Below are 20,351 nucleotides of genomic sequence, written 5' to 3' on the forward strand. Positions count from 1 at the left end.
CCAAGTGTGTGAAGGAGATTCAGGTTCTTCCTGCTGCTGTCAGATTTAACATGTTCGGTGTACAATAGAAACTCTACATATAATTAAGTTCTCATCTTGAGTTTGGGACAATACAGGAATTCTGATTCTGTAACAAAGATGAGCTGATAATTGATCATCATGTAGTTTAGCGCTAACATTAGCATCCAGCCACTTCCTGGCTAACATTACTGACAGCATGACACATGATGACACAACAGATGGATATTAGTTCTGAAACATCGTCGCTCACATTAACTGGACCTACATATCAGACCTGTTTTACCCGAACAGACGTTCTGATGTGAGATGAAAACTACATCTGATATAACATGTCAGCCTCTGTGAGCAGAGAAATAAACAACAACTAATCAATACAAATCAATTTATTGACTCATTGAAACTGTACAGACTTAAATATTGAAAATACAAAGAGGTGCCTGATGGGAGAGCCAGGAGAGGTGCATCATGGGAAGGCTCAGGCCACGTCCTCCATGTAGTCGGCTCCATGGCTGAGACTGAGCTGGGAGACGCTCAGGTCCTGAGTGGTTTCATCAAACTGCAGAAGAAGACAGACGTCAGCATTTAAAGAGACAGTACGCTACGTTCAGCTCTCTGAGCACTTCATCACCTTGTCGCTGTGCTCAGGTCCCTCGATGGAAACTTCTTCGATCTCCTCCCCGATGCTGAGCTCGCTCTTTGACAGATCGGACCGATGACTGAAACAAAACACATGAGCTCAGACTGGTTTACTGTCAGAGGGTTCTGAGAACATCAACCTGCAGAGACTTGAAAGCGTAACGTTAACGACCAGGAGGTTAAGTTACGTGACAGTTGGACTCTGAAGACAGAACATAAACACAGAAGAGGAAGGACTTTCATGCTCAGTCTACAACCAACTGTTCCTCTCTCACAGAACCACCTCCTTGACCCAAATGAGTCAGGCTTCAGGACCGCTCACTCCACTGAGATGGGCCTCCTCACTGAGTCTCTCTGTTCCTCCAGAACCTCGTCCCACTCGTCAGTCCTCGTTCTCCTCGACTTCTCTTCTGTGTTTGACAGTCAACCATCAAATCCTCCTCTCCACTCTGACTGAACACTGCTGACTCAGCTCTAACCTGGTTCACATCATACCTGACAAACTGCACCTGGAATGGCTCCTGGTGTCCATCAAGGCCCAGTATCAGGACCGGTTCTGTGTTCACTATACACTAGATCACTGGGCTCTGCAGTCACATCTCATGGATTCTCTGACCACTGTTCTGCTGACGACACCAACCGTTTCCCCTCATCCTCCTCCAACAGCCACATTGTGACGCTCATCTCTGAATGTCTGCATCATCTCTGCTTGGACAGCTGCTCATCACCTCAAACTCAACCTGAGTAAACCTGAACTCCTCTTCATCCTGGGGACAGACTGTCCTCACATGGACCTGTCAGTCACTGTCCAGGACGTCACAGTATCGCCTTCATCGATGGTGAGGAACCTGGGCGTAATCCTCGATGGACTGTCCTGCACCCCCAACATCACTGCTGAGGCCCGATCCTGCAGATTTGTCCTCTATAACATCTGGTTTTTCCTCAGGAGGGATGCAGCCCAGCTCCTGGTCCAAGCTCTGGTCATCTCCCTCCTGGACTATAGTAACTCCTGCTTGGCTGGACTCTCAGCCTCTGAGACTAAACCACTGCAGTGTATCCAGAACGCTGCAGCAGCTCGTTTACAATCTACCCAAATTCTCCCATGTGACCCGCCTCCTCCGTGACCTCCACTGACTTCAAGAGTGAAGACGATGGTGCTGGACTTAAAGGCCATCAACAGAACTGAACCTGTCTACCTCCAAACCCTGGTCAGACCACACGGCCCAGAGAGAACACTTCACTCTTCTACATCAGCGGGCCGGCTGGTACCACCATCACTGAGAGCAAACAAAGCTGCTCAGAGAAGTCATGACTCTTTTCTGTTTGACTGAAAAATTACAGTAACAATACAAACAGTCGACTCGATCCTGAGTGTGATGGAATGTTAAATCAAACTAAAGAACTAAATATCTAAAGAAGGTACCACCAACCCTAACCCGAAAGAAAGCTTCATCATTCTTACCTGTTGAAGTCATCATCATATTCAATATCGTCATCTGTGGAAAAAAGTTTATATTTTACTTTTTAAATCTCTGAGTCTCATCACCTCCAAACAAAATGATCAGAGCAACAAACAACAAACTAACAAGAGAAACTCCAGACGGATTATTAAGTTCTATGCAGATGACGTTCACATTTCCACAGGTGGCCTCAGTCTCAGACATCCTGGTTGTTTAAAGTTCCTCCAGTTGTCTCTTTTTAAAAAAAACTTGTAGTTTCAGGAGTTCAGTCCTTCAGTTGGACCGTGGACACTTCAATATGAGCAACAACACGATTCCTCTGACTCTGATTCTTGGTCCTCACTGAACTACTTTACATCATTTTTATTGATTCATGCTGCAAAAAAATAAATGTTGCTGTTGACCACCTTTTAGAAAACAAGTACAGATTGTATCAGCCTGAACACTGGGCCTTGTTACATAGAACCACAGTGTGTCATCATGGCTCCACAGCTGGACCTGTTTGATTCATACCTAAATGCAGAGATCCAGTTTTATCATTCAGGATCTTCGGGTCTCTGGAGCCTCTCTCTCTGGAGTTCGACGCTCCTGCAGGAAGAAAAATCACCTTCGTACAACAGAAGTCGGATTGACCAATATGAAGCTTCAAACATTGTCTGACCGTTCCTGCTGTGGCTCTGCTCGGAAGCACTGCTTCCTCCTCCTCCTCCTGGTTTCTGAGGGTCAGACAGGGAGCCTGCTGGACTCTCTCTGGGCCTGGACACCTCAACCTTCCTAGGATACAAACAGCACACAGTCAGCTGAGCTTCAGGCCTTCATTCATTTACAACCCAATTGTTTGAGCAGACCATTACCAAGCTTCTGTTTTAGGAACTATGGGACGTGTTGTGGATCCAGTGAGGCTCTGATGTCATACATCTGATCTGCCTACAGTCTGATGAGCCTTTTGTCTTCCACCATGAACTGTGTCTCTGCTGCAGCTCCATCTGCTGCAGCTCAACCTGCTGAGGCACCACATTAACTGACCTCCTGTAGTTCATACACCTGTTCCTTTCTCCTCCTTCACCTGAGGAGACACCTCAGACTGGAAACACATGTGATCTTTGCCCTCCACAGGTAAGACTGCTTAATTTGGGCAATAACTGACTTCTGAATTGATTTAAACATTTCCAGCACTGAAGGCTCTGCCATTGTTAGACTATTGGACCTGGATCAGTAAAGATCAACAGATGTTTGATTACCTAACAAACAAGCTATTTTATCACCACAGTTCGAATTTCTGCTGCTTTTTCTTTCTGACCAGTTCAAATATTATTCACCAAAAATAAGGAAGCAGCTTTCAGAGACCAACAATTCAAACTACCACAAAGGTTACAGATCTGTCCAGAGTGAAACCTCTTCACAAACACATTAATAGGCTCTCCGACAAATAAAGTAAACCAATGTGTCATACTGATATCGCTGCAGTACGTCGTTAGGCCAGTAGTTGGCAATATGGCAAAAAGTAGAAGCTTTGTCTAACTCTAACACACACCTATGTTACCTGTTCACACGGTGACAGCAAAGTGGTGTTTTCATTAGATTACCCTCTGAACCTGGGTTCAAAAGTTTATGAATTCAGAACCCAAAAAACAACAACAGTTCACAGTTTTTGTTCCGTCTGTCTGTGTGACAGGAACAGGAGAAGAGTCTGGAGGCTAACGCTGAGCTAGCTGCAGGCTAAGGCTAAGCTAACTCATCCTCTTGTAATGATTGTTATGTACTGTTCTTCAGATGTGTACAGTCGACAGAATGGAGGGAAATAAATACTGAGAAACATCGACAGACTCCCATTAATGGATTTTCAGTTTAGAATCAGAATCTTAATTATCTTAAACAGCAATTAAAGTGTTTCCACTGGATGACAGATAGGAAGAGAGAGGAAGAGAAGAGAGAGGAACACCTGTAGTTCACCTGAGCTCAGAGTTCTGACTGTGTTCAGAGAGACGATCATCCTCTGAGTCAGCAGCCAGGACAGACAAGCTGTGACGAGAGGAGAGGAGGAGAGAGGAGAGGAAACAAAGGAGAGAGACGATGAGAGTCTGTCCTCACTTTCACTCTAATGCAGAAAATGTCTGATGGAGTTCAAACTAAACTCAAGACATTAGTGGAGCTGATGATATCACACGAGCTGATGACATCACACATGACAGTGTCACGGCAGATCGACAAATAATGAAACAGTGGATTATGAATGTGACTCCTCCTGGTTTCTTCCTGTTCAGCCACACTGATGCATGCTGGGAAGTCAACACAAACACTCCCACGTGCTTCTCTGTGGTCGTCAGGCGGCGCTCACATGAGCAAAGAGTTGACGGTTAAATAAAGAGAGCTGTGAGAGCAGTGTGACCCGGTTCTGCCTTCAGGCTTGTTCTGGTCTGTTTAATACATCTCTCAATGTTTGATCAGCTGATTGACGTATGATCAGCTATCATTCACTGAGTCACTTCATTGATCTGCAACAAACTGACGGAGGTTCAATTTCAGAGGAAGATGTCGAACTTCTACTTTCTTCTGTTTCCAGTTCTTTAAATACTCTCTACTCTCTCTTTAAATTTCACCTTCCTGATCGTCCTCAGATACTTTGATGTCGTTATCATTCGTCAATGAGGACTTTCCCTCTTTTTTCAGTGTTTCAGCCTCCAGAGTTCCAATATACAGAACAGTGGATGTCATGTGAACGGACTCGATCATCAGCTGTTTTAAAGGAGCTTTTTTAACTACTTGTAGTCATTGAGAGCAGATTCATGATCTAACATACAAGTTTCTTTCTTTTGTCTTTTGTTCGCACTGAGGAACGACTGAAGGTGTCAGCATGCAGCCGCCTGGACAACAAGAGCTCAGCATGTTGGTTCTGAATGGATGTTCAGGTGTCATTCAGTTCTGCAGGCCCGCTCCAAAAATTCACAACTAAAAAGTATTTGGGGCAAAGCTGAAGGATTTCTAACAGAAGTGTTTCTGTGAGGTGAGATTATTAACGACCCAGTTTGAGAGATTCTGGAGTCGACAGGGCCGTCAATCACATGAACGCCGCCTCAGGACTCGTTCACAGAGAAACACAACGTTGTCAAAGGGGGGAAGGAACTCGACTGCAGCCATCAGCGGCGCCACATCTTTAAGTGTCTCTGTGTGAATGAGGCCTCCGACCGGAACTGACCAATCATATCTCAGTGTTTCAGCTTCGACTCGGCTGCTGAAGTCAAACAGGCGATGAGCAGTGCGGCGAGCGGCGCACTCACTCATTGAGGCTTTTGCCTCGTCTCATGGGGGACGAAACCGGGCCGGAGAGATGCTCCTCCCCGTCAGGGACAGCACTGCAGGGTGAGGAGGGAGGACAGGTAGAGAGGACAGGTAAAGAGGACAGGTAGAGACACAGGCAGGACATAAAGAGACAACAAGAGGAAGTACAACAGAGACACAAGAGCATGACAGGACAGTGTGAGACACCTGCACAGGTAAGACAAGCTGAAAGGGACAAACAGGAGGAGATTAAAGCCGACAGACTTGATACCGATGAAATAATCCATTACTATCTGTGACAGGTCCTTTTCTCCAAACACAGAACTTCAGAGGCAGCAGAGAGATGGAGAACAGACAGAACATCTGGACTCAATGACACCAAACACAAGTCACCTGAACAGTAAAGTTCAGTATTCATGACGCTGGTTCTGGTTGATATAGTTGCAATCAAAATTATTCAACCCCCACTGCATTTAAGGTTTACTGGCAAAATGTAACATTTTCATGTTTGCAATAAACAAATCACACAAGAACAGTTTAAATAATTAAATGAAACTAATATTACATCCAAATACAACACTAAATCCTACTTTCAATGATTTCTGCAGTCTCAAAAAATTCAACCCTCTGAATAGAATTCCTCTTAAATGCACACATTTGCAAATCATCATAGTTGACGTGACATTTCATTTGATGTTAAAAATATGGCCAAGTCGAGAGAATTGTCCAAAAGGACACAAGGATACAAAGCAGAGGCACTGAATGTTCAGCTGGAAACACAGTTCACAGGTTTATAGTTAAAGTAACAGCTGCACTACCTGGACGTGGCAGAAAGAGGAAGCTATCTGTGATCATCAGATGGCGCTGCGTGTGTGACAGCCTCTCGCTCACTTTAGAGCTTTTTCCTCTTTTTATAGTTCTTTTGGTACTTTTTAATTGTTCTTTTTACTTCTCTCTGGAGCTTTCTCTTTGGGCAGTATGGAGACCAAACTTGATTCTTTCGTTCTGGTCTTAATCCTTCTTTTTTCAACATTTTCCGCCGTGTCCGGGGAGCCTATACGCAGCCCTGTTGTTTACAGCAGGGATCAGCTGTTGGCCCTCAGTTGCGGCCTGATGTCCCCACGAGCTTCCGCACTGCTCCATATGGACCTCACCCTGTACTTTGCACTGTGCAATAAGTCTATAACAACTCATTTCAACACCCATATTTATTATCTATATTTAAAATCTGTATATAAAATTTGTTGCTCATTTTTGCACTATATCATGTAAAGATGTACATATGTCGATTGTATTTTCTTTCCTTTTTTAATTATTTTGTCTATTTGTCTATTGCTCTGTTTTTGTAACATTCTGACGCTGCTGTGACAAATTTCCCCATCTGGGGGACATTAAAGGATTCTTGATTTTGATTCTGATTCTATTAGCAGCTGCCCCCAGAGTCCTGAGGAGGCAGGTGGTCAAAAACCCTTGACTGACTGCAAAACACCTGCAGCAAGACTTTCAGTTTCAGTTTCCACTGTAAGGCACATACTAAACACTGAAGGCCTCCATGCCCGGACTCCAAGACGTACACCACTACATGACCCAACAGCACAAGAAAAGTCGGCTCAGATTTGCTAAAAACTATAAACTATATATATAATAAACTATATACTGTATAAACTATATACTATATACGTCAAAGAGATTTTGGGATTCTGTTCTGTGGAGCGATGAAACAAAACTGGACCTTGGTTGATTTCAGAAGATGTCCTGGAAGGTACTAGAGTGGCCATCACAGTCACCTGACTTGAACCCCATCAAAAATCTCTGGTGGGATTTGAAAAAGGCAAACCCAAAAATATTACTGAACTGAAGGCCTTTGCACATGAGGAATGGGTCAAGATTCCACAGGAGAGCTGACAGATGTTGGTGTCTGGCTGTGCATTACGTTTACAGCAGGTCATAACAGAACAAGTTGCTCGACAAGTACTACAGACGCTGGTCATCTCATGAATGGGTTGAATAATTCTGAGAATGCAGTATTCATTAAAAGTGACATTTTGTGTTGAATTTGGAGAAACCACTTGTAATATTAGTTGAGCTATTTAAATTGTTCTTGTGTGATCTGAGCTGCTAGTTTCTACATTTTGCCAATAAACCTAAAACATGTTGTGAAAAAGATATAATGACATGTTTACATATATGTTGAGATCGTCACGTGTCATCTTTCTTGGTGCTGGCAATGATTGTCTGACTCCGCCCTCACTCAGTGATGTCACATTTATATTTTAACACACGGGAAGATGTAGCTTAATATTTGTTCAGGTTGAACCTTCTCATAAAGTTAGCTTAGCTTAGCATGAAGAGTAGAAACAGGTGTGAGATGATGTCAGATATTTAAAGTAACTGCTTGTGAATAAAAAACACAAATGTTTATCAGTTTGTTAAGCATTTGTTCATTAAGCAGTGTTTCCTCAGTTGTGATATGTCAGAGGTCAAAGGACAGATGATCTCACCAGCCGTAGGTCTTCTGAGGTTTGGGCAGCGGGTCGTCGAAGAATGAGTCTCCTTCATCGGGGTCGTCCTCCAGGTCCAGGTCCAGATGCGCCCTCCTGTTTTCGGACAACTCGCTGCGTCTGGAGACCTGCTGCTGGAGGTCTCCTGGACCCAGAGACGCCACGCCCTCCGAGTCCTGAACATGACAGACAGCAGCTTGAGCTTAGACACCGGACCAGTGTCGGGATGAGAAGAAGGTCTCATCAGACTGTTAAGAAAGTGAGGATTACAGATTACAGTGGAAAACATGGAATCAGCTGTTGATGAGTCGCTGCCTTCAGCTGCACGACCATCAAGAAGAGTCAACACAGATCAACACGACTGCAGACAGCTGATCTCTGAACAGCTGGTTCTGGTTAGTCAGCTGTTTCATGTTGAACTGATGTGAGCAGGAAAGGAGAGCATGTGTTCGTCTGTGCTGAATATCTGAGATGATAAACAATTTCCCCCCGGGGATCAATAAAGTATTCTCATTCTCATTCTTTAGTTCAATACTGAATCAATCTTTACTGTCATCTGTAACCTGCTTCATTACATCAGAACTGATCAGAACTGACTCTCTGGGTCATCATCCTCTTCATCCTAAGCTGGTTTAACATCAAAGTGTGAAGCTGATCTGAAGTCAGCTGTGCTTCATATTAAATTATCCTCCAGCTAACTTAGCTGCATGCTAATGTTAGCTTTTTATCATAATTTAATTAAAAACAGGCTGCAGCTCAAGAACTAGTTTTCACACAGTGATCAATTAATTTACAACCACTAACAGCAGCTGTAACTGTTCTGCGGCTAACTGACAAAGCTAACGTTAGCTGACTTGTGTAGTTTCTGACCTGGATCTGACCTAAAACTTGACGAATGATATTTAATAATGATTCAATCTGGAAGATCTTAAATCACATTTCACAATAATGTCTCACTGAACGAGTGAATGACATCCGTTTGCTTAGCATTAGCAGATACTTCCCTCTCAATATAAACTGGATCAATACTGCGGACACACAATTCTTCATGTGTGAAGACAGAAATCGTCTTTAAGCCTCCAAAGCTGTAAATACTGGAAGTGACAGCAGCTTGTGATGCCACACTAACTTCCTGTCTGCTGATTGGACAGAGCCGCAGATGATTTCCAGCAACAGATTTACACATTATAGTCTGAACGAGCCGAGCCAGTTCTGGTGGGTCAAACTGATTTACTAGCAGCAGCAGTTATCAGTACTGAGAGCTCATGAAGGATTCATGCTGAGGCTCAGTTCATGTTCATCACATCAGAACATTTCAGTTTCACACAGTCAACCTGAGCGACCTGGTTATCGGTCTCACTCCCACTTTAACTGGCAGAGAGGGCACAGAGAATCATGACATCACTTCCTGTCTGAGCTCAGTCCCACATGCTTCCATACCGTCTGTCAGTGAGTCTACAGCCAATTATCATCAATCAGGATCAATTAAACTACAGCAGTGTGTGCGTGTGTGTGTGTCTGTTGCACAACATTCACCACAGCCACCTCATTTAGGTCACGACGGCGTCTGAACATCTCTCACTAACTTCCTCTGTCATTTTACCCTCCTGTTGTCTTCAGGTGTGACATAACCCCGAACTGTTTAGCAGCAGAGAAATGTTGTTGAAATGTTAAATGTTGTTTCAACTTCAGATGTTCTGACTGACTACCGACTTCTTAAAGTGACCGACATTAGAAAACCGGAGCTATGCCTTTCCTCATTCAAGCTGTTCACCGCCCGATATTACTATTAACTTAACTACTATAACATCGTCTTTGGGTCATTTGTGACCCGGCAGTTAAAATCACTGTCAGACAGTCAGTTAGACACACACACACACACACACACACACACACACACACACACACACACACACACAGTATATTGTATTATAAACTACTTTCTGCACGTGTGTGTACATTTTTGGGCTGTAAGAACCATTTCTTGAGAAAAAACCACCTTTGCAGTAACTTAAGAAATAATACTAATAATAATCATAATAATAATTTACATTCGTAAAGAAAACATATCTGACAGCTGTGTTGACATAAAAGCCTCTGATGACTGGTTGTTTCTTCATGCTTAATAGGTTCAAAATCACTGTAGATGTTCAGTGAGGGGTGAATTCAGACTGTGAAGACAACGGGAGGGTTATACTTCTGTTCTATTGTCTTTATTTTGTCTCTTTTTCATCAGTTTAGAATATGAGTTCTGGTTCTGGTTAAGTGAAGCAGCTCAGGACAGGTAGACGACAGGTGAAACAGCAGGCCGACGTCAGGTTAGTTAGCAGAGAGCTGATGAGTGTTAGCATGAAGTCTGTGTTTCTGCTCTACATGTCGTTACCTGTGCTGCTGTCTGACTCTGTCCTCTGTCACTCTGCCCTTTATACCTGGGGATCTGTGCACAACAGGACACCACATGTCAGCCCGCTGCAGGAGCTGAGGCCACACACACCTGAACACACCTCCACACACCTGAGACCACCCGCCATCTGTTCAGCTCTACTCAAGTGGAGTTATTACTTAAACTAACAAAACTGACTGACACGACCACAACATTTTATCAAACTCTGATCATAACGTCTTAAAGGAACAGTTCACCTCAAAGCCCTCTCCTCCTCCTGATGATATTATATCATCAGGAGGAGGAGAGGATGAGTGCTGTCACAGACCTTCTACAGTATCTGAGAACATGACACATTACATTCGAGATGACTGAACTCATTCACATGTCGTTTTGTGGTTTTTGGCAAGAAAACAGAAGGAAAAAAACAGACTGGATTTATCTTTGAAAATAATTACCTGAGTCCAGAAGACATCACAGGACTCAGACAGCAGGTGACAGCAGACATACCTTGCTGACAGGTGGACAGCTGATCCTCAGAGGTGGAGTCACGTCAGAGTCCTGAACCACCTGAACACAGACGACAGCAGGAAACTCATGGATTCATCATTACAACATTGAGACTGTCAACACTGGTGACACCTGAATGTTAACATGTTTACAATGCTAACATCTTTACAATGCTAACTGTCTAGAGAGACAGGATTAGCCTAGCTTAGCACAAAGCCTGGAAGCAGAGGGAAACTGTTAGCCTAGCCTAGCCTAAGCCTCCTCTGATGTTGGAAGTGTCCTTTAAATGACAGCTAAAAAGTATCTCATTATTGATAATTTGCTGGATGAATCGATTGGTTGTTTGTGTTGTAAAGATGTTTGGTTAACTGTCAGAGGAAATGTTCCTATCTTGAGTGTTTAATAACTCCACTTGACTGATCTGTGATCAGAGGAGCTGCTGTTCAGTTGAACCTTGAGGACTTAAGGCTCACCACACTCCTGCAGGCGCAGAACAGACGCTGGTAAAACCCCAGAAACAGCTGGAAGTCTATCGCTATGGAAACAGAACAATAAACAACAATAGAGTCAGCTGATATTTTACTGTCATTATTGTTTTCTTTCATTGTTAAAAATGGCCAAAAGTATGTGGATGCCCTCTTGTACAAACTCCAGTGTTGTTTGTGTTGTTTCTTCCTGGTTTACAGTTTGTCTGTTCGTTGTTTCCACATGAAGAAACATTCCAGTTCACTCTGGAAGAACTTGACTGGTCCCAGTCCAACACCAACTGTGGACCAGGCGTCACATATCGGCTGTCCACATACTTTTGTCCATGAACGTGACACAGAGGAGGTGAAGTCGTACTCTTAGAGAAGCTCTTGTCTGCAGCTCTGAGCTCGTCACTGATGAATGTCTCCAACATGTTCCTGAAACACAAAGTCACACTGGACCTGAACCTTCCCATCATCGCTCACATCAACAGAAGTCAATGTTTCAAAATTCAAATTAAACTCTTTAACTAAAAATGTCAGAACAGAAATCTGAAGTAAAACTGAAACAACCTGAACGTGTGTGTAGGGATGTCCCGATCAGGTTTTTTTCACCCCGATCCGAGTCCTTTAATATTTAGTAAATGCCGATACCGAGTTCCGATCCGATACCTAGCATTAAGTCATACTTTCCTGGATAATACAGCAGCAATAATAAAACAAAGAACCTGCATCCAAGCTGTTCTTAACACAGATTTTTTATGTTGCTGAAACAAAGTAAATACTTTCATACGGCTCTTCCTTAATCTGCAAATGCTGTTCCAACACTGGCCTCCACCTTCCTTGTGTTAGCAGGTGAGTGTGTGACGCTGCAGTGTGACAGCAGACCCTCTTGTACAGCAGCTGCAGTGTGTGAGATGCAGCCACGCTTGGTGCCTCTATATCATCCACTGCTTTTACATATTCCTCATGCTGTCATGTAAAATGACGTGGATGCGTTGCTTGTCTATTTCACATGTTCAGCATCTCCTCGACTGTCTGTTTTACATGCTCTGCTGTATGAGAGCCACCAAACTGGTGCACATATGACACGCTGTAACTCAACAGTGGAGTCAGTGTGATATAATGCTGAGATGGTAGGGCATACCGAGGATTCAAAAACTACTCTACCAGGGAGATGAGCCGGTTATCCAGAGATTCATTTAATGACCTGCTCTGTAATATTTTATCGTAACAAATGTGTAGCATTAACTGCAGCTCTTTTGTTCCCCTTCATGAAATGGTCATACTGTAGATGTTACATGTCGCAGCTGGACTGCTTTCACTTTCTAATTAAGACATTTGATCCACAGATTTGCAGAGTAACATTACGCACACGTCTGAGTTCTGCCACAAATTGCACTCTGATGTAAATAAAAAAATGAAAAATCAGCCTTGGGTCCACGTTCAAAATTGCCAATCAGTGGAAAAACGCCCATATCGGCCCCATCCCTACGTGTGTGTGTGTGTGTCTGACCCACTTGTTCAGACTGGGGAACAGGTCTGTGAACACTCTCTTCAGATCTTCTCTGAGGATCGAGCCGCTGCCGTTCTGCAAGAGGAGACAACAATCGGCAACAATCAACCTCAACAGCGCAGGCTGTGATTGGCCACTGACTAATGACATCACACTCAGGTACTTGGAGCTCACCTTGTCGTAGACATCAAATTTCTTGCGAGCGTGTGTGATCTGCGTGTGAGATGGCTCCTGTGAGACACAAAGATATTTCATTAAAGAAGACTATCAAACAGAACTTAACACGCATGTCTGTCTGTCACAGTACAGATAACAGTGCCGTGAGTATCAGAAGGATCTTCATGTGGAGCAGAGGGAAGTACAGCGCAGGAAGCTTTTAATACAGCAGTAGTATTAATAATAATACAGTAGTACAATTATGCCATTATGGATACTGCAGTTTTACTGTGTGAGTTGGAGCCTCAACAGTAGAAACAAGGACACATTGAGATCAACAGGAAACCAAAGCCGCAGCTCCTCCACGATGACCCAGATCTCTCTCTCACACACACACACACACACACACACACACACACACACACACACACACACACACACACACACACACACACACACACACACAGAAGAAGTCCTGCGCTGAAAACATCACTGAACTCAAAGTTCTGATGTAGTGGAGTCGATGTATACAGTGTAAAGTACTGGAGTAAATGTACTGAGTTACATAGTCACTGTGTGAATCTGAAGCAGCCTGTGGTAGATATCGGATCAACTACAGCTCTAACAGCTGATTGGCCGACAGCATCACCTGGTTGGGTTTGTGTGGTCCTCTCCTGATAAGCTCCAGCAGTAGAGGAGAGTTCCTGTTCAGCTCCGACTCTGACAGACCCAGATCTCTGCAGACCAGGTCCCGACTGTCCAGACCACTCAGCTGAAACACAGACACGTCCACAGAGAGGTCAAAGGTCACCGCCACAAGCTGCCCTCGCCAATAAAGTGATTATCAATCGTTTCTGCTTTCTGCTTCTTAAATATAACCATTTGCTGACAAAGAAATCTAGTATAAACAGATTATACTGGAAGATCAAAACAGACAGAAAATAAAGAATAAAATGAAAAAGAAGAAGAAATTTTCATTAATTACACATTAATTAAACATTAATTACATCTGAGCCTCTCTGAGCGTCACTGAGCTGAACGTTATGAACTTACAGAATACAAACATGTCAGCATCAGTTATCTCAGTTAGAATCGTTTGTGACTGAATGAGCACACGGCAACATGTTTGTGGCAGAAACAGGAAACCGGATGAACACTCTGGCAGTGTAATGTCACTCTGACAGCCACAAACCACAGACAGCCACAGGCCGGTTCTGACTCACCCAGTTGATCTCCGGCTGGAACACGGCCAGAGTGAAGTCCAGGTTGAACACCTGCAGAAAGTCCACCATCAGACTGGCAGCCAGCCGGCCTGAAGGACACACAACCACACCGGCATAAATATCCCACAATGCAATGCAGCGGTGACAACAACAACAGCACAACAAACAATGGCGGACATGAGCAGCGGCAGTCATATTTCAGCAGTGGCAGTCCAATGATGCTAGGTGCATATAGGGGAAAGACTGCACCAAGAGTCTCAGTAATTATGCTCTTGTAGGGCAGGTACAGCAACCTCAGGTTCTGAAACAGCTGCACACAGTGTGGCCCTTAATGTGTCTCCAGATGTTATGTCAGCAAAGCCAGGTACACCATGGTCATCACCAATGGGCTCCATAATAACTTCCTCAACAATGTCACCATTGTTCAAACAGATGTTGTGCAGAATGGCACAACAGGCAACAACCTCTGCAGCAATGTCAGACTCACTTCAAGGGCCTTAAAGAAAATGAAGCGCCATTCCAAACGCCTGTTCGATGCACGAGGCCCTTCAGTGCTTCCGGCTGAACAGCAGGGTTCGGCACAGGCTCACGGTATGGTGTTACCAGATGCATAGAGGTAGCCAGACAGGGGTATTCTCCATCTCCTAAAATCCACTTCCCCTCTGGTGGGTAGAGCAGCCTCACATATATTGGGCTGTTTTTCAGGACGTCATGCACTGAGCCAGGGAAGCCAACAAAGATATCCAGGAGTCTGCATCGATGGACAGAGATGTATGGATGGGATCAGCTTCCTGTTAAAATAACACTGGGCATCGGCAGCTGGTGGCTCGATTCTTACGTAGCAGCCATCTACTGCCCCAACCACGACACTGAATGGGGGACATCTAGCCAGGTGACTGAATCCAGCCCCCACTTCTTCCAGCTAGTCACCTCTCGGGAAGTGGATTGTTCACCCCAGGATCCCGATGACTGCCCTGCTTGTCCTGTGCACGATGTCATGTATTGTGGACGTCGGGATGTCAAAGGCAATGGAGACAGCCTTATACAACGCAGCATGAGCCAACCAGTAGACAAATACCAGCATTTCAACGTCCTCAGCCCAGCCATGGGCTACATCAAAGTGAAGGGCATATATAACAGCTATATATATATACACACATATACATATATAACAGCTATAACAGCAGACTTACCAATCCACCACTAGGTGGCACTCTGGTGGCCGTCTAATTTAATATTTTGCACTGTGCCCACACCATAACACTTATGGAAATGAAATTCATCAATTCATCATATATATATATATATATATATATATATATATATATATATATATATATATATATATATATAGCTATATATATATATATACATATATATATATATATATATACATATATATACATATATATATATATATATATATATATATATATATATATATATATATATATATATATATATATATATATATATATATATATACATATATACATATATATATATATATACATATATATATATATATATATATATATATATGTATATATATATATATATATATATATATATATACATATACATATACATATATATATACATATATATATACACATATACATATATATATACATATATATATATATATATACACATATACATATATATATACATATATATATATATATATACACATATACATATATATACATATATATATACATATATACATATATATATATATATATATATATATATACATATATATATATATATACATATATATATATATACATATATATATATATATACACATATACATATACATATATATATATACATATATATATATATATATATATATACATATATACATATATACATATATATATATATATATATATATATATATATATATATATATATATATATATATATATATATACATATATATATATATATATATATATATATATATATATATATATACATATATACATATATATATATACATATACATACACATATATATACATATATATATACATACATATATATACATACATATACATACATATACATACATATATATACATATATATACATACATATATACATACATATACATACATATACATACATATATATATATATATACATACATATACATATACATATATATATATATATACATATACATATACATATACACATATATATATATATATATATACATATACATATATATATACACATATATACATATATATATATATATATATATATATATATATATATATATATATATATATATATATATATATATATATATATGATGAATTGATGAATTTCATTTCCATAAGTGTTATGGTGTGGGCACAGTGCAAAATATTAAATTAGACGGCCACCAGAGTGCCACCTAGTGGTGGATTGGTAAGTCCTTTGTCAGATATCCTCAGGAAGGCATTGGAGATGATTACACCAAGTTTCGTGTCAATCCACCCAACCGTTGTGGAGATATAAACTACCTCAATTCAAAGAGCGCCAGCCAAAATTTTGCATAGAGCCTCAGGGGCTTATGGTGAAGTAGTAACCTGAGTTGGATGTCATTAGACCACACCAAGGTGGAGATATGTAACACTTCCAGGAAGTTGTTATTTAATAACATATTGTTTGGCCTATGGAAATTCTTTTGAAACTTTTTGTCAGGAGGGTCCACAGATGCTGTGTGCCAAGTTTTGTGCAAATCGGTGAAAGTGCCTGGGAGGGAGTTCCCAGGAGCAAAAAAGATGGTAGGCGGAAATGGGTGTGGCCTATACCAGGAGATTAAGCACAATTCACTGAATGCATGGATATATATGCATGTTTTTGGAATGTGCGTCAAAGTATATGGGAGTTATGAGTCAAAATGCAAAAAGAATTTTTCGCCAGGTGTGACTTATATTCCAAGTTTGGTGAGTTTTGGGGTATGTTCAAGCAGTGAAAAATTCGATAACTATTTGCAAAAAAATAAAAATAATTAAAGCTGCAAACAGTGATGAACAGCCCTCGCCATCCATGCACGTCGGGCTGCGGCGTTGTTGGACTGCGCGCTCACCTGTTACCTGCATGTTACGCTGGGGAGAAAACAAGCAGTAAACGTCATGCCAATCGGATGATGTTTGTCTGACTTCCTGTGTCCAGTGGGTGGCACTGTGATGATGACACAGTTTTGATGCACAGATATATTCAGGGGGACTCTATATTCCTGAGAGATTTGGTGTAGAAGGGGAATTGCATGTTGAAGTTACGAGGACTTTATGCTTCATGGCGAAGGATTTAAATTGTCCGTACCACCATAGCCAGCAGGTATGACACAGGCGAAAGCTTTTAACAGGTTTTCACCTTCAAGGTCTGAGGATGATACTGACTGACTGTGAAGTCAGTTGTGTTAAATCTGTTGGAGGATGTCATTACAGTGTGAGGATTGGAAATATTTCAAAATGGTGGTCACAATCAAAATGGCCAACTTAGTATTGATGCTGAGACGTGTTTGGGGTGACACAGTCTACTGATGCTTCACAGCGAAGGAAGAAAACGGTTTCCTCACAGGTCTGCAACCTGCTCGGGCCCTAATAATCACTTGAAAAACAATAGGAACCTCGCAGGTTCCCTGCTTGGGCCCAAACAAAGTGAACTGAGGCCATGATTCACTTCCTTCCTGAATGCTCTGGTACTCAGCAACGATCAGGGAGAGGTTCAGCTTGTAACATGATCCATGTCTGTGCTGGTACTCAATGTTGGTCGCTCCCTCCTGAAGGGATTTTATTTGTAAACCATGAAGCTTCAGTGTTGCTCCACCTGTCGTTGTTAGCCTCCTCAAACACAAGCACAACTAAACTACATCTATATTATTAATGTGGAAGTTTCACTGTGCAGCTGCTGTTCACAGAAACACTCCTGAACCTTCACACAAAGAAGACGACAACATTTAACCTGCAGTGAACAGACATCAGTTCACTCTCTGCAGCTGCTTGTTCACTATTCTTATCATCACAGTTTCTGCAAGAGAAGTCAAGATTTGCAGCTGTTTGTGCTACAGGAGAAGCTTCTTTAACAAACAGGACAGAAGAAGCCGGACAGGTTCTTCAGGTTCACTTTGATCCTGCTGCTGTGAAGAACCACAGCTCCACCTGATGGAGACAGATGTGAGTGAGCAACAGGAAAGTTCAGATCAGTGGGGTGAAGGAAGGAAATGACCCGAGAATCACCATCATCATTATGGCTTGGAATTAATCAGATCAATAATTCACTCAAATCATGACTCACGTCCAGACATCTGTCAAAGCAATCATTATATGATGTTTTTAATATCCTTCAACCCTGACTCTGAAACATGAAGCAGACAAATGAACTCACCGTCTTTAGTGTTGAGGCACTTCTTCAGGTTTTCATTGATCAGAGGAGTTTTGTTCTGAGGACAAGAACCAGGTTAACGTGAGCATCAGTGAAACAACAGCTGATCAGGATGTGAAGTTAATTCATGCTGATAGTCACCTCCAGTTTGTCCTGCTCCTCCATTGCCAGGAACACTGCAGCCCTCATTTCTGCCTGCAGGAGGAACCAGACAGAGCAGCTGACTGTAATCACATCACACATCTGCTGCACAAACCAGCAGCCACTGTTCTTCTCACGTCAGCAACACACAACACAACGCTTTATTTCACAGAGCAACTTATCATCTATAGGAGAGACACAGCTGCACTAACATCACGCATATCCAACCTCTCTTGATCATTATTCTTTAATAAACACAGTGTTCGCATGTTTGTGTGAAGTTATCTGATCTGTAAATTCAGACACAGCTTGGAAACATGTTCAATTCACGTGATTCAAATCACACTGAGAATTATTAGGTTTTATTCAGAAAGGTGTTTTGAGAGTCTGTTAATATTTTTAAATCAGCAGCACGATCTGACTTTTTCTTCATTCAAATATTAAACCAGTGGAAGAGTCAGCACAATGGTCAATTTCAGCGTAATGTATCATATAGGATGGGAATATAATTAGTGATGTATTCATGTATTAATCAGTTTGATGCTACAGCTGGTGAATGTGGAGCTGTAATAAAACACAATCATATGTATTCTATATGTATTCTGTGTATATATTCTTATTAAACCACTGTGTATCAAACAGCATCAAGTCAAACTATTTACTATTTGTTCGTTATTCTTCATAATAATAATAATAATAATAATAATAATAATAATAATAATAATAACAACAATATCTATTATTAATGTTATTTCGAATTAAAATCTTTTCAACTCAAAGTAAAGTACAAGCAACTGCAAATCATATTTGAGTAAGAGTATTAAGTTATTTTCCATCTACAATGTTAGTCGGGATAGCTCAGCTAGCTTGGACTGGCGGCTACATTAGCCTTCTAGCTAACAGTTTGCTCCTCCAGACATTCGTTTAAAACCAATAACGGCTGAAAAGTTACAATGAACCAGTAATGAACACCAGTAATGTGGACGTTGGTGTTACAGTTTAAGTTCACCTCCTGTTATTTATTTCCAGCTGTTTAGCATAGCCTAGCCTAGCCTAGCTTCCCAGCCGGCGGCGACTCGGTTAAAGTGATTATACTCAGTATTAAAGACAAAGTTCGGACCTTGAGCTTGTTGAGGACTCCGTTATTCTCCAAGTTCTGGATCAGGAGGTCCCTCAGCTCCGTGTCGTCGTCTGTAGCCGACATGTCTAGCTGAAGTTAAGAGAAGCTAACACAAGCTAATTCTGCTGTCAGGACAACAAACCGAAACAAACCACACGGAAGTGGCGCTTCTTCTTCTTCTACGGTTTAATGTGCGCGCACACACCTGCGCGGCAGGCTGATGGCCGCCCCCCTGTGGACAGAGTGTGAACTGTAGCCTCTGTGTTACCGTTTTGTTACCCATGTTTCCATCTACAGTCATTTACATTTGAATAAATCATCTCCTGACTGAATCTATGTTATCGGTAATCTGTAAACTGTAATCTGTAATCTGGCATGAGAAACAGGAAGTTTGACATTTGAATCCAAATAAACATTAATGTCATGTTTTGTGCTGCATGTGGAGAAATAAAAGAGTACATCTAATCTCATGTAAATGTTTGTAATTCACAGGTGAAAATATAAATGTAACGTGAGAATTTTCATTAATATGAAGAAGAAGCT

General features: G+C 41.6%; 1 protein-coding gene across 5 annotated transcripts; it reads right to left on the reverse strand.

The window, feature by feature from the left end:
• Nucleotides 1-386: 386 nt before the first annotated feature.
• On the reverse strand, nucleotides 387-19,995 carry cep43 (centrosomal protein 43). 5 transcript variants are annotated; one of them, XM_037086303.1, is made up of 19 exons: nucleotides 19,809-19,994; nucleotides 18,689-18,742; nucleotides 18,551-18,605; nucleotides 14,153-14,241; nucleotides 13,579-13,701; nucleotides 12,948-13,004; nucleotides 12,778-12,848; nucleotides 11,634-11,695; nucleotides 11,264-11,325; nucleotides 10,791-10,850; nucleotides 10,281-10,334; nucleotides 7,898-8,073; nucleotides 5,396-5,470; nucleotides 4,071-4,139; nucleotides 2,779-2,891; nucleotides 2,631-2,705; nucleotides 2,120-2,153; nucleotides 650-737; nucleotides 387-577 (listed from the first exon to the last, which is right to left on the reverse strand). In XM_037086303.1, the coding sequence occupies exons 1-19, from the start codon at nucleotides 19,890-19,892 to the stop codon at nucleotides 497-499; spliced, it is 1,482 nt and encodes a 493-aa protein (XP_036942198.1). In that variant the 5' UTR covers nucleotides 19,893-19,994; the 3' UTR covers nucleotides 387-496. The 5 variants fall into 5 exon arrangements, with proteins under 5 accessions (XP_036942198.1, XP_036942199.1, XP_036942200.1 ...); XM_037086304.1 differs by lacking the exon at nucleotides 10,281-10,334; XM_037086305.1 differs by lacking the exon at nucleotides 5,396-5,470.
• Nucleotides 19,996-20,351: the final 356 nt, after the last annotated feature.

The sequence above is a fragment of the Acanthopagrus latus genome, chromosome 22, assembly GCF_904848185.1.
Source record: "Acanthopagrus latus isolate v.2019 chromosome 22, fAcaLat1.1, whole genome shotgun sequence".
In the NCBI taxonomy this organism is placed as follows: Eukaryota; Metazoa; Chordata; class Actinopteri; order Spariformes; family Sparidae; genus Acanthopagrus; species Acanthopagrus latus.